Consider the following 24332-nt stretch of genomic DNA (forward strand, 5'->3'; position numbering starts at 1 on the left):
GGGGGCAATCAGTCCCTAGGTTACCCTTAGCCAGCTTTCCCCCTTACCACTGACATAACCTTCTGAAAGCCAAGGTGTTCCCTCCACTCGAAGAAATGTTGGTATGTGTGTTTCAATCAAAAGCCAACTCATTGACTGAAAATTCAGGTCTAGAGCTCTAGAAATACCAAGAGAAACCACATCCTGAGTTCCACAGCAGGAGGCTGCACCTCACCAAGCAGGAAGAGAGCTCTTGGTTGCACACAGAAAATGCCAATCAAGTGGACATCACAGTTCTTTGGGTGAGGAGGATTAGAAAAGGAGTGATGGGGAGAATGATGCATCATAAAATAAACATTATTCTAAACCATGAATCACAAACACAGCTCTAGGGCTGGAGATAGCTTAGGGATTAAGGCATTTGTCTACAAAGCCAACGGATCCAAATTCGATTCCCCAGGACCCATGTAAGCCAGATGCACAAAGTGGCACATGCATCTGAAGTTTGTATGCAGTGGCTGGAGGCCTTGGCATGCCCATTCTCTCATTTTTTTCTCTCTCCCTCTCTTTCTCTCTCTCTCAAAAAATAAATAAAAGCAAAACATTAAAAAAATACTAAGCTCCAGCACACCAAATCCAGGCAAAGTGCATGAAATTTACTTAAACTCCTCCGTTTCTATTTGGTTTGGACGGTACTGTGTTATCATGGTTTTGCTATTGTTAATATTGTGTCAACACTTTCATTACGGACCCCAATCTCCAGGACTGTAAACCTTACAAGTGGAAATTAGAGTTCAAATCCAGAAGTGTGATTCCCTAGGAAAACTAGAAGAAGGATGAGTTATAGAAATGGGTCTGTTCATGTATGTATGTGATTTGAATTTGTGCTAGAATTTGGCACAACAAATTAAAACTCTATTTGTTCCCAGGATTCTCAAATGTTGGCTGAAAACGAGAGATGATTAGGCTCTTTGGAAATGTTTCTGTGGATGCTGAACACAGTTCAAGAACAAATAATTTAAGATTATTAGATGTGGGTATATTTGCATCGTTCAGATAATTAAAGAACGTGTGTTTGGGATCTGCGCACTTTTAAAGGCTACTTTTCTACTTACAAAGTAGTAGCTCTCTAATATTCAATCCCTGGATCAGTGTGTGTCTCTTATGGAGAATGAAGTATACATGAAGGTGGGCTCCAGATTCTCGGTGGTGGTTTGATTCAGGTGTCCCCCATAAACTTAGGTGTTCTGAATGCTAGGTTCCCAGCTAATGGAGGTTTGGGAATTAAAGCCTTTTGGAGGTAGTGTATTAATGGGGGCAAACTTATGGGTATTATAGCCAGTCTCCCCATGCCAGGGTTTGGCACCCTTTCCTGTTGCTATGGTGCACCTTATGTTGGCCAGGGGGTGATGTCCACCCTCTGCTCATGGCATAGTTTTCCCCAGCCATCATGGAACTTCTACTTGAGCCTGTAAGCCAAAATAAACCCCTTTTCCTCCCACAAGTTACTCTTGATCAAGTGTTTTCTGGAAGCAATGCAAACCTGACTACAACAGTAATGTTGGTACTGAGGAGTGGGATTTCTGCTAGACACCTGACTGTGTGGCTTTGGTTTTTTCGAGCTGATTTTCAAGAGGAATGTGGAAAGATCTGAAACCTTGGTCTAGCAGACACCTTGCAGTGCTGTAAGTACAGCTTGACGTACTATTCTGGTCAGAGCTGAAAGACCTGAATGCAGTAAGAACTATGGACTGTGAGGTTTGGTTTGTGAGGGTAAGCAAGAGCTTTGCTTGGACTGGGCTAGAAGCAGTTTGTGTGAGAGGCTTGCTATTACACCCATGTCCTGAGAATTTGGGCATGATTGCATTGCATAGAAATGGACTGATTTAAGAAGAGGGATATGGCACAGAAAAATGAAATCTTTGGGCCAAAACTGCTGTTCAGCTGCAACTGTATGAGAGATCACAACCATTGGGATTTGGCCAGCTGAACTGCACTGGGGCATCAGGAAGAATGCAGTCTTTTGAAGGGGCCTGAGTGCTCAAGGAGTGTCCTGTTATTCAAAGTCTGCTTTATTCCCCCCTGGATTGACAAACTGGTAACCTACATAGTATTGTGGAGTATAAGAAATGCAGGAAAGAGAGGGTCATTGAGTTTACAACATGGTCTTGTGTTTTGGAAATAGCCATGGGCAGTGTGAAGCAGGTTTGCTGGATGCCTACATGGAGACCTGATGGAGCTGTGAGGATGAACCATGGATTGCAGTGAAGATCCAGTGGAGATGCTGGGACCATGAGATGGCTGCTAAGGGAAGCTACTGGCCCCAGATGAAGTTTTCCAAGACTCTGAGTAGCCTAGCTGGAGGGGTAGAATTGGAATTCCAGAGACTTGTTGTTGGTTAGAATTATTGGACTTGGAGATTTGTCACTGACTACAGTTGTTGAACTTGGAGCAACAGTTTGATGTTTGTCCTGTTTAAATCTCGTATTGGTTGAATATTTCTTTGCAATGTTCAATGCCATTTTTTTCAATGTGAATGTTTATTCTGTGCCATTATGGTTTGGGGGAGGGAATTTTTGGTATTATGGCTCAGTTAAGAGATCTTGGGGGCTGGAGAGATGGCTTAGCGGTTAAGCGCTTGCCTGTGAAGCCTAAGGACCCCGGTTCGAGGCTCGGTTCCCCAGGTCCCACGTTAGCCAGATGCACAAGGGGGCGCACGCGTCTGGAGTTCGTTTGCAGAGGCTGGAAGCCCTGGCGTGCCCATTCTCTCTCTCTCCCTCTATCTGTCTTTCTCTCTGTGTCTGTCGCTCTCAAATAAATAAATTAAAAATTAAAAAAAAAAAAAAAAAAAGAGATCTTGGACTATGGGAATATTTGAACTTCATTGGGATTGATAAAAAAAAAACATTTAAAGTTGGACTGAATGCATTGCATTTTGCATCATGGATGGTTATCAGTTTATGGGGACCAGGGGCAGAATGTGGTGGTTTGATTCAGGTGTCCCCCATAAGCTTAAGTGTTCTGAATGCTAGGTTCCCAGCTGATGGAGATTTGGGAATTAACAACTCTAGGAGGCAATGTATTGCTGGGGGCTGGCTTATGAGTGTTATAGCCAGTTTCCCCATGCCAGGTTTTTGCACACTCTCCTGTTGCTATGGCGCACCTTATGTTGGCCATAGGGTGATGTTCCCCCTCTGCTCATGCCATTGTTTCCCCTGCCATCATGGAGTTTCCCCTCAAGTCTGTAAGCCAAAATAAACCCTTTTTTCCCCCACAAGTTTCTCTGGCAGCGATGAGAACCTGACTGCAAAATACTCCATCTTAGTCAATGCTATACCCTTTACCTGAGCATCCTTACTGATGGCCACAAAGCCCCGTCTAGGTTGGCCAAGTCGGCCACAGGCCGCAGGGTGCTGAGAGCAGCCATGGTGCTGTGCAGAAGGGCTCAGCTGTCAGGCTTCCAACTCCGAAGGTGGGTCCCAGCCAAGGAAGTCTGAGCAGGAGCCAGGTGGCAAGAAGCCCATCCTCACACCCTCTGCGCTCTGATACTCGGTTCTACACTCAGCATCCCGGCAACACACTGCAGTGACACAGATACACAGTAGTTGTCCAGCAAGGGGTTAGCGGTCCCTGGTCACGCCGTGTTATTCCTGCGAATTGGGTAGAAATGTTTCCAACCAGGCACTGGCTGAGTTTCAGGGATCAGCTTGGTATCTTTTATTTTTCACTTTCCCTAACTCACTATTTGTATATACAGCAAAGAGAACGTACTGGTCTCTGGGGCTTTGGGCTATATGTATGAAGAGATGAGCTTTTCTTGCAGTCTACTGTTCAGTCATCACCAGATAAAGTTCAGGAGGTTTTCCAAAGACCTTATGCAGGTAACAACTTCTTCCTATGGTCTCTTTTTCCTACAGCAATTTAGTTTGTCCCAGGGGTTCGCCATTATGAAGACTACCTCTGGTCCAGTGTCACCTGCCAAAGGTTGACTGACTTCTCTGTAGGGTGACTTTTCTCACCCAGGCCCATAGCATGACTTGAGAGTGTCATGCACATCTTTAGAAAATCATGTTGGAACCCCCACCAAGTAAACTAGCAAAAACCCTTACCTTCGAACCAAAGAAAATACTAAATCCATGAAATCACTTAAGCCACCCTTCCAAAGCAAGAGAGAGACTCAAAATGTTTTATGCAGCAACCTATAAGAAACTCATTTTGTGGGATGTTTCACATTCCAGACTATGGTTTATTCCCCCATATATCCCTGCCAGTAATATCAACCAGATGTGGCCAAGAAGTCTGTGCAGAATTGTAAAAATTACAAGCATATTCTGCAATTCCAAAGCATTGTAAAGTCACAGCTCCGTTTTCTTTCCTTTTTAAGAAAAAAAAAAAGACTCAAAAACAATTTCCAAGTTGGCAGAACGTTGGCTTGCCTGATAAGTTTAGACAATACTTCTACTGGCCCAAAGGGCTAAAGAGATTAAAAATAATAAAACCCAATTCCAACTTGATGCATTGTAGGGAACCTAGAAAGACCCACTCACTCGCACATATTTAGGACTATAACTTTTTCTCTTTCAGAGTTTCGAGTCTTAATGCCCAAGACCTCAGATAGAAGAGTGTGTTCATGGACGCTCATGGAGCTGAATGTACTAGCTCCAAACACTGAATCATGAACATTTTACCAACCTATGATGGATCTCTGTCTCTTTCATCCCTTAACCCCTTCAAGGTGTGTCTCAACATGAGAAATACTTGGTAAGACAGAGAAATAAAATAAAAATCAGGAGTTCCAATGACTTGAGGTTATTCTTACAAATTAGACTGCTTGTGCCTCAGTTTTAACATTGGCACAATGAGAATAACAACGTGTCTATGTCAGAATTCTTAGGAAGACAGGAAGAAACATAACATAAGGTGTGTAGTACTAGGTAGGTACTTGCCAAATATCCTATTCCTTCACTCCCCCCAAATCTACAACATTACAGGGGTTGCCATAGATGTATGTTTTCCTTAAAAGTATGCCCCACTAGTGACATATACCAATATCACCTAGAACCCCCATTGTCAAAGTCAAGTCCCCAGATCCATGTAGGGTTACACAGAATAGGAAACAGCTTTGGGGCAGTTCTTTTCTATGTGCTAAGTCTGAGAACCACAGGAACTTTTCCTTGCTCTGTAGAATGTGGCCCTAAGCCAGAAGCACCACTGAGCATTTGTAAAAAAATAAATAGGGGGCTGGAGAGATGGCTTAGCAGTTAAGCGCTTGCCTGTGAAGCCTAAGGACCCCGGTTCGAGGCCCGATTCCCCAGGACCCATGTTAGCCAGATGCACAAGGGGGGTGCATGTGTCTGGAGTTCGTTTGCCGTGGCTGGAAGCCCTGGCATGCCCATTCTCTCTCTGTCTCTCTCTCTCCCTCTCTCTCTGTCACTCTCAAATAACTAAATAAAAATGAACAAAAAATATTTAAAAAAAATAAGTAAATACAGGGCTGGAGTGATGGCTTAGTGGTTAAGCACTTCCCTATAAAGCCTAAGGACCCCAGACACCAGTTCAAGGCTTGGTTCCCCAGGACCCACATAAGCCAGATGCACAAGGTGTTGCATGCATCTGGAGTTTGTTTGTAGTGGCTGGAGGCCCTGACATGACCATTCTCCAGCCCCTCCTGCCTCTTTCTCTCTGTGTCTGTCGTTCTCAAATAAAAATAAAAAAAAATTTTAAAAAATACAGATTCACAGGTGCCACTTCAGACTTATCAAGCCATCTCAGGGGTTCAGGCACCCAGAAAAGTTCAAGAATCTTAGTTCTAAAACTGTGTGGTGTAGACATCTACAAGACAATTCAAATGTTAGCTTTGTAACCAACTCTATGGGAAAATCAGCTGTTTCTGTGTTCTGCTGGATAGATCCTCAGTAGGGACTTCCTTGCCTTCTCTCCTGGCTATGGCTTGAGGTGTGTGTGTGGGGGGGGGGGAGAGAGAAGGAGAGAGAGAGAGAGAGGGAGAGAATAGGCTCACAAAATAGAAACAGCAAGAATGACACTGTTATACATGGTCTATCCACATGCAGCTGAGGTGAAACCCACCTTCACATGGATGAGGAAAGTGATGGTTTGAACAAGATGTCCCCCAAGCTTCATGTGTTCTGAACACTTGTTCCTTAGCTGGTGGCAATTTGGGAGGTAAATCCTTGCTGGAGAAGGTATGTTGCCAGGAGTTGGGCACTGGGTTGTTAAAGCCCAGCTCCCCCTTGTCAGCACCAGCTCGCTCTTGCTGCTATGTGAGAAGATGTGATGGCCAGCCTCTACTCTGCCATGCTTTCTTCGCCAGGATGAAACTTCCCCCTTGAAATAAATCAACCCTTTCCTTCCATAAGCTGCTTCCGGTGGTGTGTTTTGTGCCAGTGATATGCCAAAAGGATGCCATAAAGCAAACCAAAGGCCCTGCTCACTGTGGGATTCAAGCCTTAAGAGAAGGAGTCCAGGGAGAGGGGAGCTGAGATCCTGTTTGTGGGGACCTTCTCCTTGAGTCTCCTTTGTTCCTGGAGAAAGTGGCCCACGCCTGTGATGGCAAGGGTGGTCTTACCACCCTCTACCTCCTGTCCTGTGAGTCATGCAGAAAACCCTGCTCCATTTGTCTTCTCTAGATGTGCAGCTGGTGGCCAGAGAAGCAAAGCAGCATGCTAGGACCACCCAGGTCTCCGCAGATGCAGATGCAGCTCCAGGCAGGCCCGGGTCCCCGCTGCACTGCTTCCTGACGGACCGGCTCCCATCGTCCCTTTGCCACTTCAGCACCTCAGATCACAACTCCGCTGGAAATATTGGCTACCGTGGCTTTTGTTTGCTCCACTGGATTTTCACTTTTTTTTTTTTTTTTAAGATTTTTTATTTCTTTATGTGAGAGCGACAGAGAGAGAAAGAGGCACATAGAGAGTGAGAGAGAGAGAATGGGCACACCAGGGCTTTCAGCCACTGCAAATGAACTCCAGACGCGTGCGCCCCCTTGTGCATCTGGCTAATGTGGGTCCTGGGGAATGAAGCCTCGAACCGGGGTCCTTAGACTTCACAGGCAAGCGCTTAACCGCTATGCCATCTCTCCAGCCCTGGATTTTCACTCTTACAGCACTGTTTCACGTCAGTGCGGAGTTTTATAGACACACATATTGTGTGTAGTTATGTTTTAAAGTTGAGTGTGAAACTGGAAAAGTAAGGTGGCTGGTGAGGGCTGTGTGAGCCACAGACAGAAGGTGCTGCTGAGGTATGAAGCTCCATGCTCAGCGAGGTGGAGCTCCCTTAGGGCTTCAAAGAGACTCAGGAACCAGCACTCCTGGGCTCCTTCCCAGCCCTTGACACTTTAGTTACCATCCTCCTTGTGACTATGATACAGAAAGTCTGGTTAGGAATGTGGCCCTGGAGTCAGGAGAGTTTGGGTTGACGCTATTAGTTCCTGGGTCTATGACACTGGGCAAGCTGTTCAAATCTCTAGGACTCTGTTTCTTGCTTTCTAACATGGGGATACCACTGTGTCTACTTCCTAAAGCTGGGACAGAGAGAGGAAATAAACATGAAACAGTTCACAAAACATGTGACTCACTACATATACAAAATGCCCCCCAAAGCATTAAAAACAAATTGTATACCCCTGAATTCCCAAGGTCATGTCACAACCTAAGGGTCCAGGACATGAGTAGAACTGCATATAAGCCCCAGGTCTTATGGGAAAATGCACTTGAGTGCAGCCTTTGTCCAGTATGACTGAAGGCCTGACAAGGACAGGAACACCTGCTAGATGAGCGGATGTTCCTGTGTATGCCTGCCCCGAGAAACAGTCGTGTGGAAGGCAGCAAACAAGGTGAGACCCATCTGGCCAGAACCCTGACCTCGGACTTCCAGCGTTCAGAACTATGAGACCAGAAATCCGTGAAGTATAAGTCACCTATCCTGTGATACTTGTTAAGGCATCCATAGCAGATAAGATGATTGTCTTTATTGCAGAACCGATGTCTCAGACGGGAAGAGCTAAGGTCACTCTTCTGAGGTTACCAGAGGGTAGGATTCAAACTCAGGTCTGGACAGCCCTGGGGCCTTGTGCTTGATTTCATTAGTTAGCGTGGGACTCTGGGGCAGGTAGACACCACACGGAACAGTGAAATCAGGAAGTGGTAAGGAACTCAAAGGAGGTATGAATGAGCAATGAGGAGTGGGGAGTGCTTGGAGCAGGCTCCTTCATGGGAAGCAAGGATCAGAAAACCAAACTCCTGGGGCTTTTCTCTCTCAGACACAAATGCTGCCACAGAATCAGCCAGTGACTTGGAGCTTAGTTAACTGACCATGCTCATATCGTTTCAGCCACCTGGGATTACCCTCTCAGTCTGTTGCAAATTCACCGGCCCAGGCAGTGACGGCAGGTTGAACCCCAGAGGCATGTTTCCAAAGTTGTCAAACACCTCACTGAGCTGAGTGGAGAACAATCAGGGCCTTCCGTCACCCTTGCAGCATACCTGCTTATGCAGCTACCCACAACCCAGAACTGAATGGAGCTTCAGACCTGGACCCAGGACAGGCGAGCCATTGGGACCTCAGCAGTCTGTCCACCCCCCAGAGGCACGGCTGAGACCAACTCTCAATGCACGCCTTCCAAAGCTGCCCATTCTGGGGAGATGTCGCTTTCTTGTGTATGTGTGTGTGTTGTTTTTTTTTTTGTTTTTGTTTTTGATTTTAGAGGTAGGGTCTCACTCTAGCCCAGGCTGACCTGGAAGTCACTAAGTCATCTCAGGGTGGCCTTGAACTCATGGTGATCCTCCTACCTCTGCCTCCCAAGTCCTGGGAGTAAAGACATGCGCCACCACGCTTGGCAAGGTGTCATTTTAATCACTGTTTGTTTTTTTTTTTTCTTTTATTCTCTGCCTTTTGCTCCTTTAGCAGAACTTTGGACAGAATTTACCACTTAGCATATAATAACCAGAAATTCTTCACTTCCTCTCCCATGGGTAGCTAAAAGAAAAAGCTAGAAGTGCATGTCATAAGGAGAACCAACAGACTCCAACTTATACCACAGACCATGCTTCATCCTTGTCCTCTCTATGCAACTACAGACCAGAGAGGAGAGGAAACAGTACTAGGGCCACGCAGCGTAGAGCATCAGAGCCAACAGCAATGGCTGGGTCTTCCCACTCCAAGTACAACCGTCTTCTATGCTGTGTTGAAATGCTTGGACCATCGACCCCAGAGCCCTAGCTACCTGCCATCTAGTGATAGGTAACCACAGCCATCATTCATGAGTATTGACTGTGTGCTGCATTCAATGTTGAATGCTTTCCACTTATCTTTTCAACACTCCAGGGAGCTTGTCCACCTTTCTGATGACGGTCTGCGACTGAAAGAACATACCAATCTGCCCGAGGTCTCAAGGCATATAACTGACAGACCCTTAGCCCTTTTACTCCATGGTCTCCTAGCCTCAGCTTGCCAAGAATCCCAAGCAAAGCAGAAGCACGGTCCCTATCCCTGACCCTGCTCTGAGCACGGGGACAGCTGATTTTAACTGAGTGCTTGAGGCTGCGACATAGAACCCAAAACTCAGGACACCCTGGGCCATACTGCCTATGCTTGAGAACAGAGAGGGCACAGGCTCCATGAGTGCGTGCTGCTTCAGAGGGGAGGGTACTAGATCTACGGGAGGCCAGCTGCAGCTGGGAGAAGCTCTCGGGTGTGGGATGGGTCCACTGATGGTCCTTCTCCTCTCTCTTTCTTGGTGGCCATGGCCCTACAGGGTGGCCTAAAATAGAAGGGCTTGGCAGAGACACAGGTGTATCCTGAGACCTTGTTCCAATGTCCCTGGATTTACAAGTGGGGTCAGTTAAGACAACCTTTCTGCTCTGGTTAGGATCTGGAATGCTCTTCTACCACAAAGGATATGGTAAGACTTGGTCCCCAGGTGGTGCCCCTGGGAGGTGGTGGGCCTCAGTGAGGCTACTGAGTCATTAGAGACATGACCTTTGAAGGGGGTAGTACCCCAAATTCTTCCTTCTTCCCTCTAACCTCTTACCACGAGGTAAGTGGTTTTGCTGCTCCATGCACATCCCCCGTGCTCTGCGCACTACAGGCTCTCTCTGCTACAGGCTCTGCGTGATGGGTCCAATCAGAACCTTTTATTTTTTTTTTTTAATTTTTTTAAATTTTTTTATTTTTTTAAATTATTTATTTATTTATTTATTTATTTATTTATTTGAGAGCGGCAGACACAGAGAGAAAGACAGATAGAGGGAGAGAGAGAGAATGGGCGCGCCAGGGCTTCCAGCCTCTGCAAACGAACTCCAGACGCGTGCGCCCCCTTGTGCACCTGGCTAACGTGGGACCTGGGGAACCGAGCCTTGAACCGGGGTCCTTAGGCTTCAGAGGCAAGTGCTTAACCGCTAAGCCATCTCTCCAGCCCCAATCAGAACCTTTTAGACTGAGCTTCAAGAGACCTTCGTTCTTTATACAGTTTATTACATCAGATATTCTGTTACAGTGGTGGACAGCTGACTAACATACTTTCTAGGCTTTAGAAGAAGGTTAGGTGAAGATTCGTTGGCAGGGTTGGCGCAAAGGGAGCACTGCTTCTTAGATCTGTGAAGTTCACAGAGCAGTGATATGAACGCTCCGAGCTTTACTTTCCTCATCTACAAAACAGGAGCAGTCACTGTGGCTTAGGGAGGGAACTCTTTATAGTGAGGAACAAAACCAATACTCTCTGGAGGCAGGTGACCCACATTCAAATCCAGATTCTGCCACTAAGCAGTGTTACAATGTCAAGCAAGTTCTACAGCCTCTTGAAGCCTCAGATTCATGTTCACAGAACAGTTCGAATCATGGCACCTACTCTGCAGGGTTGTTAGGTCAGCTAGATGAGTTCCTGGATGTTAAGTGCTCAGAGCAGCACCTGGCACTCAGCATTCACTAGTTATGACAAGGATCTGAAGGGCAGACTTGAAGCCTAAAGGATTGTGTAGAGCAGATGCTCAGTTAACATGTAGATTACAGGTTTTTTGTTTTGTTTTTTAATTTCTGACTGGCTTCCCTTCCTGTTTCTTCTGGTAGCGGAATTAATCTTTCCTATTCAAACAAGTGGCATGAACACATGGCACGTGTGATTAATTGAAGGCAAGGTCACATTAGCAGTGGTATCTGCTTAGATGGGGGCTTGTGAGCCAGGTCAGCAGTGTCCCCTCAGTTCTCTTCTACCAGACTGTTAACAAGCTTTTTTTCCTTGAGGTTGTGAAATTAGCATGTTGTGAGTCCTTCCTCAGACTCAGCATCATGCCCATGGTTCCATGGGATGGAGGGAGCGAGATGAAGTCCTCGCAACACCTCCAAGTCCCTGGATCCAGTGGTTCCTGAAGCCACGACCACCACTGAACGTCTCAGTTATACAAACTAGTATGTCTGCTCTTTGGGCTCAAATGACTGTAGTCTCATCTTTCACACTTGCTAGTCAGAAATGGTCTTATTGGGCTGGAGAGATGGCTTAGCAGATAAGGCATTTGCCTGCCAAGCCAAAGGGCCCAGGTTCAATTCCTCAGGACCCATATAAGCCAGATGCACAAGGTGGTGCCATGCGTCTGGAGTTCATCTGCAGTAGCTGGAGGCCCTGGCACACTTATTTTCTCTCTTGATTCTCTCAAATGAATAAGAAAATATTCTTTTTAAAAAAATAAGTGTTCTTATCATAACATAGGTTGTCGATAAATATCCTTTCCCTACGCTATCACTAACTACTTTAATAATGCCTTCTTCTACTCATTGCCTTTTCAAAAGATATCTGTTGTGGTTTGAATATGCTCATGTGTTTGAACAATTGATCCCCAGTTAGAGGTACTGTTTTGGGAGGTTGGAGATCCTACAGGAGGTTGAGCCTCCACTGGAGGAAGTGAGTCACTGGCTTAGAGGTCTTATAGCCCAGTGCTACACCTATCTGCTCCCTGCACTGGCACTATGGACACAAGGTGAGCAGCTGTCTCATGCTCTGGCCAACGTGCCTTCCCTGCTGTGTTGGGCTGGATCTTCTTAGACCATGAGCCAAAATAAAGCTTTAGGCTGCTTCTTGTCAGATATTTGTTCACGGCAACAAGAAAAGTCACTATGGGCTGGAGAGATGGCTAAGCAGTTAAGGTGCCTGCCTGTGAAGCCTAAGGACCCAGATTTGACTCCCTAGGGCCCACATAAGCCAAATGCACAAGGTGATGCATGCGCACAAGGTGGCACACACATCTGGAGTTTGATTGCAGTGGCTAGAGGCCCTCGTGTGCCAATTCTCTCTCTCTCTCATAAAAAATATAAATAGAAAAAGAAAAGAGGGGAAAAAAAAGTCACTACCACAGTATACTTTGGATAAACACTGAATGTTCTGTGTCTAATGATAACAGAAACATCCAGAAGCGCTGCTTATCCCATATGGCACACTACAGAGCAGTCAGCTGCACAGAATCCATGCTGAGCCCGCCTCCCCTGTGGACTGCCTGTGTCTGCTGAGATGCACTGTTCTTTCAGAACAGAGCCGCTGGCATATGTATACACACCCATGATCGCACATTTATTGGTTTCTAATTTGTACCCTGCTTGCTTCCAAAAGGGCCCCGGAGTAGCTGACAAAATGAGACAGAGACATAATGGGGCCATTAAGGAAAATCAAAGATCAAGCCCAAAGAGAAAAAGCAATGGCTGATTATGGCTCAAACCTGAGTTAATATAGTTGCTTCAATAAAAAAGATATATTTAACTCAGCTTTTTGGCAGTCATTCAGAACGTGTCAGGATAGGACCCATGGAGAGCTAAGCATCTCTCTTGTCTACAGCACTGTACCCAGCACAGAGGACAGGCTGTGACAGGTAGCCAAGGAAACCTGACCGCCTGACTGACTGACTGACTGAAGGAAGGAAGGAAGGAGGGAATAAATGAATGATTGTTGGAGAAAAGAATCAAAGCTCTCTGACAGCATTGCTTATAACCCTGGGACTATGTCACTCATATATTCACCTACTCAGTGAGCCATCACTGCCTGAGTGCCATTTGTGCCTTTTCCTGCATCTGGGCAGAGACTCACAAGGGATGGAGGCCAATGGGGTTGAACATCATTCCTGCCTTCCCAGATGCAGCTCTCTGGCTTGAAACACAAGCTTACTATAATTAATCTCAATGCTCACTGCAACTTCTAATCTCTTCATGCTCCTGAAACTAAGGCTGTGAAGACGCGTGCTGTCGCAGTAACAATAGTTATCCTAGCCCTTCCTCTTTTCCAGTGCTTTTAACCCTTAAACACACACACACACGCACGCACGCACGCACGCACACACACGCACACGCACACGCACACACACAATCTTGCTGGGTGCTGCAAGGCACAGAGAAGAAGGGAGGCAGCTCCCTGACAGAGAGGGGAAAGTGACTCTCCCAGTAGAAGGTGACAATCATAGCTTTCCAGGGCTTTCCCAGCCCCAGGCTTAGCCTCCAGTATCCCACAGGCAGCTTAGCACCACCTGGAACTCCTCTCCTGCCTAGCTTACGGTGCATGCCACACAAAATGGGCATCCCCTGGTGTCAGTAGGGAGGCGTTTGTGAGCAGGAAGCAGACACCTGGTACCTGCAGCAACCATATCCTCAGACTGCACTCCCCAAAGCCCTTGAGCAGGCAGACACCCCATGACCTTTACGTAGAAACTGACTCTGGATTCTAGGTGAGCAGCTCAGCCGACGAAAAGGCACAGTGCTGTGCTAAGTGGATGGGCGGTGATTCAGTGAGTATTTAAGAGGGAACTGCATCACGGCTCCTTCTGCTTGCTCATAACTCTTCGGTGGACTGGAGGAGCCATGGGCTGGAACCACTAGAGGGAACAACTGTGCCTCTACTGAACATGAGCAGACTCGTTGCACCATTATCCCTACAGCATAAAGTACAACTGTTTACTCAGTATTTCCAACATGCTAGGAATCAGAAGCCACCTAGAGATAAAGTATGGGGGAGGACTGCACAGTTAGTTATGTGCCCATACCACCCTAATTTATACACGATACTTGAGCATCTGAGGATTTCAGTATCCTTGCGAGTCTTGGGGAGTCAGCCTCTCATGGCTACTGACAGGTGACTGTACTGAGAAACCAGGATGGTTTGTAACAAGTTTACTTGATACCGCATTCTGGGCTCTGTGAGGAACTTGGTCTTCTCGTAGCCTGTCACCCTACCATGAGCACATTCGGGTGGGTACAGACTGCACAGGTAGAAGACGCGGGCAACCATTCTCCTAGTTTTAGAAAAGTCAGCAAGGTGAACCAGAGCACCAGAGAAATGGCAAAATACACAAAAGACCATGGCAAAGTACAGAGGTGTCATGCAGAAGGCAAGAAGAAATACTGTGCCACAGAAACCCGGGCCAACCCTGGCCCATTTATTTATTTATTTATTTATTTTTGGTTTTTCAAGGTAGTGTCTCACTCTAGCCCGGGCTGACCTGGAATTCACTATGGAATCTCAGGTTGGCCTCGAACTCACTGTGATCCTCCTAACTCTGCCTCCCAAGTGCTGGGATTAAAGGCATGCGCCACCACGCCTGGCTGGTTATTTTTGTTGTTGTTGTTGTTGTTGTTCAAGGTAAGGTCTCACTCCAGCCCAGGCTGACCTGGAATTCACTATGTAGTCTCAGGGTGGCCTTGAATTCATGGCACTCCTGCTTCCTGAGTGCTGGGATTAAAGGTGTGCACTACCACGCCCGGCCCATTCTTGTTGCGACAAAGCACCCTTTAGAAACACACTGATGTACACAATTCCTGTGTGTTTCTGTGTACATACGTGCATAAATATGTATTCCTAACTCAGAACTTATTCTTGTGCTCACAGCACCATGTGTTTCTTATTTTCTGGTTTATTCCAGAGCCTGCATGCATTGTTTGACTGCATAAGTAGGTATTAAACACAGTTGTGGAAAAGGAGAATGGAGGCCGCACCCAGTAACTTCCCAGTAACACGAGCATCTTCTTGGCCAGGTTATGAGTCACACTACCTGTCAGACACTGTGTCGCTCCATTCTGAGAGCCCCAGAGCAGCCTACCTCACCCCATTGTCCATGTTCTGCCACCAGGACTTCAAATTCACTGTCAATAATTAGCACTGATAGAGGACACCTCCAATATATAAGCCTTAGTCTCTACCATGGCCTGCAACTCTAAGTCCAAGCTTTTGAACTCTCACCATGAATAACTATGCAGGGGTATTGCCAACCTCTTGGCCCCTGGACCAAAGTCAAAGTGTGTCTTCCTTTCCCCATCATACCATAGAACTCAAAACCTCGAGTTCCCGGACTGTCAATAACAGAAAGTGAGCAATGGGCCGGAACTGTTCCAGCTAGCAAGGCGGCGAGGTTAAAATGCTAAATCCAAATAGATACTGAGACAGGACAAGGCAGTCTCCTGTGAACAAAGTCACCCCAAAATCCTCTCAAAGAATTTCCATTTAGTAAGTTCAGACCCAAGTTAAGTAGAGTTCATTCCCACCTTGCGTGGGAAGAATCCATCACCACACACTGCTCATCCTCCTTGGCCCATCTCTAAGGGAAAGGACGAGAAGTCAGGCCCAGAAGCATGTGTTAGCACACTGCTTCCAAACCCTGTTCACAGTCGCTACGCCAGTCTCCATATGGCCTGGGCGCCACACGTCGAAATCACCGCGGCCACTGGGGGACCAAAGCCAAGTGAGACACAAAGAGGAGACCACAACTCTACTCACAGTCTGGTGAGCTTTGGCGTGCTCTGGAAAAGCAATTCTGGAAGGACCTGGAGCTTATTCTTGTTCAGGCGCCTACAAAGGAAAAGAAGAATGAAAAGACGTCAAGGGGACATAAAACGGGACCAAGTATATTCACAGGCACTGCCTTCGCCATCCATCCATCAATCCATCAACAGGCATTAAAGAGACCTGCAGATCTTTCCATGTGGGATTTTCAACATGTGTAAGGCACACAGCATCGGGGTGGAGCTGGCAGTCAAGCTGGCAGTGGACGGCCAAGGTCAGGTGTAAGTGTAGTAAACACAGGGCGTTTCTGTGTTTCCCCTCCTCGGTCATAAGTCTTGAGAAACAGCACTGATTAATCATACCATCCCTTCCCATAGACCCTAGACAAGACTTTTGAGCTTTGCAAAGCATAAATTAAATGTCAAAGAAAATACTTCAAGTCCCAAAGAGTGGTGGTGATGGGAGCAGATGACAGTTGCTATAGGAACAGAGAAGAGGACAAAGCCAGTGGCATGGGTTGAGGGACTCAAGTGCAATCTCCATCATGCTTGCTCTGGAAGCACAGCGGGGCTGCACTGTGACTCTTGTGGGTCTTTGGCTCTTCTCTCTTTGTTAGCTGTTTTGTCCATAAGAAACCTTGATGTGTTATAATTGTGTTATAGATACACAAAAATATATGGATTATGTAACACTTATTTCAGCCCAAAAGTCTATTATGTTCTTTTCTTTTTAAAAGAAAATAAAATATTTTCGTGGACCCTAACAGTATAGTGGGTCTTCTGTAGTCTCCCCACTGTGTCTGATGGAGAAACTGGACCTGAATCAGGGACTAAAGTCTAGAACTGAGGTATGGTTTGACATAAAACCAGTCCAGTAGGGAATGGGTCATTGCTACATAGTGGCCAACAGAAGGATTATGGTCTAAATTTGTAATGTCTCCCACAGGCTCATGTTTCGAGTGTGGGTGGGTTTCCTGGATGACGAGGTTATTTTGGGATGCTGTGGAACCTTTTGAAGGTGGGACCCAGCTAGTAGAAATGCGTCCCTGATGGTGGATCTTTGAAGGTCACAGCATTCTCTGTGCTTCCTGGTCCACCAGTATGGGAACAGCCTGTACCGCATATCCCTGACACCATGAAGCAGCCTTCCATGCCAAGATGGACTGATGAACTCTGAAACCAGGAGCCAAAATAAACCTCTCTCCTCTTCAGTTGTCACTATTGTGGCCACAGTGACTTAAAATTAACTGACACGGAAACTGACACAAGTCTCTTCTGAGCATGACCAATAATACTAGGTGCTCACAGAAAAGAAGGCCATCTGGGTTCCTAAGGGACACCCATACCTGCTGTGATATCTATGACAGCTGCTGTCTTGACGGAATCGGGCCAGAGGGGGCACTGTTCCTCACCAGCTCCATGCCCTTCTGCCCTTACAGGTACTTATTCATAGTTTTGGTGAAAGGCAGTTACATACAACAGCTATGATCCCTAGCCTAGAGCTAAACAAACTGGGAAGAGGTGAGCTTCTCCCCAGCTTCTGGGAAACTCCCCCCTGGGCAGCCCAAGCCCATCACTCCTCATTACATGCACTCCAAAAAGACAGGACTCCCCAAGTGAGATTCTGCCCCTATTTCCTCTTTCATCCTATGGACAAAAACTTCAGTGGGACGAGGAACTCAAAGGAGGTCGAAAAGGGCCAAGCACGGGGAGAGGAGCATTTAAGATGTCATCTAATAAGTGCCTTTCAAAAAAAAAAACGTGTGGCTCGGCCCTGACGGGGTTTGTGTCGTGTGGGGGCAGATGTGATCAGGGATGCTGTCAAGGAGACTTCTGATCAGAGGGAACTGAGTATTAAAGGCTGGGAGGTTGAACAAGAGAAGAACTATAGTCCCTTGCCCACCGCAACAGTGCTCTAACTCCAATACCAGTGCTTTTCTTTCTAATACTTTAGAACTCGTGGCAAATTCATATAAAAAGTTTACCATCTGCACATTTTTTCCATTTTTTTTTTTTTGCAATATGGGCATGTGTGTAAGTATGGAGTATGTGTGGTCAGAGATGGTGCATATATATGTGTGTATATATATATATATATATATATATGTATATATATATATACATATATGCATATATATACACATATATATATGCATATATATATGCACATGTATAGCATGTGCCTGTATGTGGAGGCCAGAGAACTTCGAGTGGCCTTTTCTAATACTTAGCTGAATACTTCCTTGAGACAAGGGCATCTTTCTCTTTCCTCCTCCTCTCCCCCAGGCTGATGCTTTCATGGTTAGCAGGCCCCAGAGACTTTCCATTCTCCACCTCCCACAGACTAGGGTCATAGATGTGCATGGGCACACCCAGTATTAAGTGGGTTCTGGGGAACTGAACTGTAACCTTCCTAGGCTCTCATGCTTAAGCAACGAGCAGTCTTAACCAGTGAGCAATCTTCCCGGTCCCATCTTCACAGTTTCTAAAGTGCGCAGTTTCGTAGTTTTGGAACACATCTTGTTATACGGCTAGTCTCCAGAACATTTTTCCTACACATTAAAGAACTCCCATTCTCCATTTTCAAAGCCTCTGGTATTCTCTGCGTGGGTTCTTCATGTAAAGTAGGGAACCCAAGGGAGAAGAAGCAAGTCCCTTGCTTAGCACAATCCCTATGTGGTCAGGGATAAGTCCCTTCAGAACAGGCATAAGCCAATGGCCCTAGAGATGGTATGGGACTGTAACTGGGGCTAGCCAGGGCGAGGTTCAAAACTGGGTTGGATCATGCTAACACTGAGGAGATGTTCCTTCGCCGTTGACCCTGTTTTTCAAGTGCAAAACGGCCCTGCTTCTGTGAGCATGGCGATAATCATAAAAATCAGGGTGACTGACTGGTGCTGGCTGCCTGTCGAGTGCTGTGCTGCACATGGTCCTGGCAGGACCTCACATTTGCTTCGGACCTGCAGAGACAGTCCTCGCTTCTTACGTAATGGTATTAAAGTCAGGGGGGCCCAGCACAACCATGGGGTCAACACATCAGACATGCTGTGGCAGGATCTGGACACAGTCAGATGTGTCCCTGCTTTTGAACAAGGGTATGCCAAGCCTTCAGGAAATGACACCTACTTGTCCCTTTTCCTGTCATTATTTTCCTCTGCTTCTTTTAAAATTTATTATTTATTTATTTGAGAGCGAGATACAGACAGAAATAGTAAGTATGGGCACTCTTGCCGCTGCGAACAAACTCCAGATCATGTGCCTCTTTGTGCATATGGCTTTATGTGGGTAATGAGGAACCAAACCTGGGCAGTCGGACTTTGTAAATGAGTGCCTTTAAATGCTGAGCCATATCCCTAGCCATCCCATGCTTTTTTTTTTTCCCACCCACATGCCACCTCTTTTTCTCTAACCAGACATGGCTCTGGGTTTGCCGCCTTCTCTGAAAAGCACTCTCTTGGAAGCCCCTTAGGCAGGAACTGAGTCTCTGTTTGGGTCTGTCTGGAACCACCCTCTACAGTCACAGCTGTACAAAGTCTGGTAAGAGAGCCATTCAGATACCCAACACTTCAGTCTCGGCAGAAATGCGGCTCACTGCTGTTTTCAGTTGGTCGGGTGTTTAGTGTGCTAAAAGCCCTAAACCAGAGTTGATGCTAAAAATAAAGCCAGCTTGGCTCCTGAGGCTCCCGGAAGGGAAGGAATCGTTTTCATTTCTTTGCCGGTATTTGTGGCTGGACAGAAATAAAAATGCAACCAAATTTAGCCAATTGTGCTCTGCTGGCTGCTTCATGAGCCTTGACTGGAGATTCTGGGGCAGCCAGGCTGGGCTCTGCTCCTGGCAGCCCCAGGACCTTCCCACTGCAGTCTGGGTGGGTTGCATGTCAGTTGTCCAGATCCGGAACTTCATACTCTATTTCCAGGTCACTCCAAGATTGATTCCCATTTGCTTAGTGAACCCACTGGCTTGAAAGGTCTTCTTCAAAAAGTTCTCTCCATAAACCTGCTTTGGAAAAGGGCAAAACTCCAGTCAAGGAGACCAGTTAGGAAAGTTCCTGAGTGTAGAGACAAACATGCTGTTCTGAGAGCTGCAGGCCATGGCTGCTGGCTTTGGGGCTTCTATTCCCTCCTCTTGCTTCGTGACTCTGGGCCTAACGGTAGCAATCTCTAGCTGGAAGTGAGCTGTGGAATGAATATGTAGCTCAATGCGACCTAGATGAAGGCAGAACTAAAGAGGTCAGCGAACGGGAGGTTATGACCGAATAAGGCTCGTCCATGTGTTCCCTCTTCATCTATGATCAAAAGCACCTCTTAGCGTTTCTACTGGGTTAAGGAGAAGTGAGCTCAAAAACCCATTGGTTGCTGAGTTGCAAAGTCATATTTGTTCTCTGTTTCAACTATGAAGTTCGGAGAAATAGACTTTGCCTTTGTGGAACCATTGAAGGCCTTCCTGTATACACCTGGGTACATAAAATATGATTATAGATTTTTGCCACATTGTTTGTTGAATTCATCCATTTTAATCAACCACCTAAAGTACCCAACCATCCATTTAACATCCATTTATCCATTCAGCTATCTATCCAACCACACATTTACCCATCCATCAAACAACCATTGATTTATCTACCCATCTCTCTATCCATTCAACTTCCCATCTTTCCAATCCTTTAAGAATGTAAACATACAAAATGAATAAGATGCAATCCCTTCCTCTGAGGACATCATATATATTACTGAAAGAGTCAGATCAGGAAACAAAAATTTGCACTCTAATCTCATGTTTTAGGAATACTAAGGAGGGACAGCTAGCCAGTGTGATTAAAGGAAGTCTTCCTGGGGCTGGAGAGATGGCTTAATGGTTAAGGCACTTGCCTGAAAAACCTGACAATCAAAGCTTGATTCCCCAGTATCCACATAAAGCCAGCTGCACAAAGTGGTGCATGCGTCTGAAGCTCACTGGCAGCCCTGGCATGCCTATTCTCTCTGTCTCTCTTCCCTCTCTCTCTCTCTGCTCACAAATAAGTAAACAAAATCATTTTAAAAGGAAGTCTTTCTGAATAAACTTGGCTTGAACTCCTATTTGAAGGATGGATGCGACTCTTCAGAAGACACGAAAAAATGAATTCTGGATTCAAAGTATGTCATTCCCACAGATAGCCAGGAGACCAAAAGGCATTTGGGGAGCAGGATTGCATTGCTGTTGTGGGGAGGTGACCTAAGAACACAGGTGATGAAGGTATACAAGGAGGCAGTGGTCTTCTACTGCGGATTATTAGAAACAATTGCAGTTTGGCTTGTTTTGTAGAGTGGGGAGCAAGAGAGTGGTCATCTACTTTGAATTTTAGGAAGTTCTCTCCAGGATCAGGAAACCAAGCTTGGAACAGGGTGAAGTGCGAAGCGAGGAGACCAGTACAGAGGACTTTTAAGTGAGGGCTTGGCCAAGGCTTACAGTGGTCATGGGGAGCAGGAGGCAGGCAGGAGGGCTAATCAGAGAGGTGTGTGACTGAATGCACAGGAGGGCTGAGGGATTTTCAGGAATGCAGGAACTGAAAGTGGCCCCTTGGAATCCAGATGAGCAAGTGATCCGTTGAAACTACCAAATGTCAATGAGCAGAAGGATGAAGGGGAAGCCGCCATGCAGAAAGGGGTGTGCTTTGATTCAGGATGCCTGCACCACTGAGGTCTCTCAGATATGTTCCAACAACTAAAACCTCACAGTAATGCGAAAACCTGGAGTCACCTTTTGTGCGATGTAGTTTGCACACACTGAATTCCCATAGAAACATCTGGGGGCCAGTGCTCTTAGAATCTCTAAAAAAGGATACAAGGGCCTAAGACGGGGTCTCACGCCCATAGTCAAACAATCAACCTGATGGTGACAGGATCTAAAGTCAGATGTCCGATATTAACCCTGCAGATCATGATGCACCATCTAGCCTCATGATCCACTATCTTGATTCACCATCTAGTGTATGAGTCTCATCTTCCCATTAAGTCCTAAAGGTCCTTCAGAATGGCAAATATATCTAACACTTTGTTTGTGTGTGTGTGTGTGTCCCAAAGACAGTGATTATAGCCCACAAAGGACCTTCTAAAAGAATTGAATTTGATGAATAAAACAAAGGCAGCTATGGCCACCTGGACAATCCTGGGAAGCAGAGGCCTCCCTGGCCTTGGTATGGGGAACACACTGAGTATAGGCTTTCAGAGCCCCAAATTTCAGACCTGCAAGGTGAGATGTAGGCAGGCTCACGGCTTCCCTTCACTAAGGAAAGGGCAGAGTGGGGGCCTCTAGGGCCACCCACAGCCCAGCAAGTCCCTTCTTTTTTTCATGCAGGCGTGGAATGCTCAGCCGTCGGTCTAGGACCTAAGGGAGGGAGAAAATCGGCCCATGCTGACCCCCAAAGGTCACCAGGACTGCTCGTTTAAACAACAAACCCAGTCGGTTCCCATCCCTGGGCAGCTGCTTAGGCAGCCTAGGTTTGTTTTCAGTTGACTAGTGCCTGCAGAAATGCCCTCAATGTCACCACAGCCAACACCGTGTTTAGCAAAGCTGCTCTTATTCAAAGCAGAGGCTCCCCATGGAGAGATGGGGAGGATCCAGGACAGGAAGCTAGAAAGATGAAGAAGAGCAAGCTCGAGGGAGAGAGCAAAAAAAAAAAAAAAATACTGCAAAGGCCTTGAACCTCAGCTCCACATTGGCCCTGTAATCCATCATGACATACAGGTATCATTTTGCGTCAGGGGCAAAACCCTTGACCTTTGAGGTGTCCTGATGAGGGACTACTTCCATCGGTGGCTTGCTAGAGCATGGATGAGCTCATGCTGGCTTGACTCCCTCACCCACCTTGCAGAACAAATCCAAGCCTATGCTGCTACATGAAGTTTCACGATATGAACCATCTGTATCTTGTCCATTCAGTAAGTAACCTGATTTGTGACCGTTGTGGTTTGCACCATTCATGACCTGGAGCAGCCTTGAAGGTATGGCAAGGAAGCCTATTGGCCAATAGTCTCAGTTCCTGAGGCCATTTTAGTCAAATGACCGTGACTTTTTTTTTTTTTTTTGCCTTTGGGGTATCATTTCATGGGGGTGAGTGGTAAACAGCTGTAGAGATATATCACTGTGCTTCCTTTAATAGCAATTAAGAACAGACCCAAACTATATTTCTATGGCATAAGCATTGGCATCCATGGCGTTCAGCAAGTCATGACAACGTCATTTGCGTTGGCTTCTGCCAATTTTGAAGACTGGTTAGTTTTAGCTTGCAACTTCCAAGTATCTTAACAGTAATTTAAAACCTTTATTTTTTGACATTTCAGGAGAGCTGACTTTATTATAGTCTAAAAGTCTTGCCCCAAGCAGTCTTTTCTTCATCGAAGCTGTTTACAAGAACTTCCAAAAAAATAACTTAGAGATTATTTTAGGAACATGATTATTATGTAAGAGCCAAACATGCACCTCACAGGATACCTGAGAGGCTTGGATGGTTTAACATCTGCCAATGGCCTTGCAGTGCTTCTCCAGGGCTCGATAAATGGTAGCAGTTGCAGCTAGTTATTATCATTATCATCACGTCTAGAGGCCCCAAGAGCTCAAAATACAGATTTATTCTGCTCTCACAGATGACTGTATTGGTCAGCAAGGCGGTAACAAATGAACTACAAAATCTCCCTGGGTGAGCACAGCCAACACTTAGAGTTTATCACGTCAAGAGCCTCTTCCCTCTTCTACGATGCCATAAAGAACTTGTGGCCGCTAAGGTCACCGTGCTAGTAGACAGAGAGGAAGGGAGAGGGAAGGGAGGTAGTCAGCAGCTCATAGCCCTGTCACTGGGCTATAAGCTGAGTGACAGAACTTCTCCTTGTACCCTATTCATCATAACAGGTCACATGACCCAAACTTCATTGCAAAGGGAGCTGGGAAATCTACAGTAACATGTGTAAACTAATGAGGACTCTCCTAATAACCAACATGCCTTAAGCATCAAAGCAGTATTAATGATGTCTTTGTGCACATCCCCATCACTGCCTTTTTTTTTCTGTTAAGGTACCTACTATGTGCTAAATGATACATTAGCTGTTTTATATGTCTCACTTTACCCTTAATGGCTTTGGTTGTATTTTCAGTGAGGAATCTGAGGCGCAGAGAAGTTTTATATAATTTACCCAACCAACGCCTCATGGTTTAGAAATAAGGGGGCTTGAGCCCTTTACAGCTCTTTTATTTTTATCTATTTATGAAAGAGAGAATAGGCCTCCAGCTGTTGCAAACGAACTCCAAATGCATGTGCCACTTGGTGCATCTGGCTTACTCAGGTCCTGGGAGTCAAACCTGGATCCTTTGGCTACAGCCATATGCTTTAATTGTTAAGCCATTTCTCTAGCCTTACAGTTCTTTCTTAACTCCTTGTTTTTTGTTTTTTTTTTTTTTTTTTTTTTTTTTCCCAATCAGAAGGCTGGTCAATCCCTGTAGGGAGGGCAGTAATAAGGAGCAATTTCTCATGCTATGGGTGGAAAAAAATTGAGTCAGAGCATTCTAGGAAACTGGCCTCGTACCTAGAAGGACTAAGTTACTCATGCTTGTCTACTTG

General features: G+C 46.1%; 1 protein-coding gene across 1 annotated transcript in view; it reads right to left on the reverse strand.

Annotated features, from left to right (window-relative positions):
• Slit3 (slit guidance ligand 3) overlaps positions 1-24332 on the reverse strand; it is a 659658-nt gene that overhangs the window by 536056 nt on the left and 99270 nt on the right. Inside the window, exon 4 of the mRNA XM_004661033.3 lies at positions 15737-15808. Coding sequence (XP_004661090.2) covers positions 15737-15808 — 72 coding nt within the window. The remainder of the gene's footprint in view (positions 1-15736; positions 15809-24332) is intronic.

The sequence above is a fragment of the Jaculus jaculus genome, chromosome 6 (genome assembly GCF_020740685.1).
Source record: "Jaculus jaculus isolate mJacJac1 chromosome 6, mJacJac1.mat.Y.cur, whole genome shotgun sequence".
Classification (NCBI taxonomy): Eukaryota; Metazoa; Chordata; class Mammalia; order Rodentia; family Dipodidae; genus Jaculus; species Jaculus jaculus.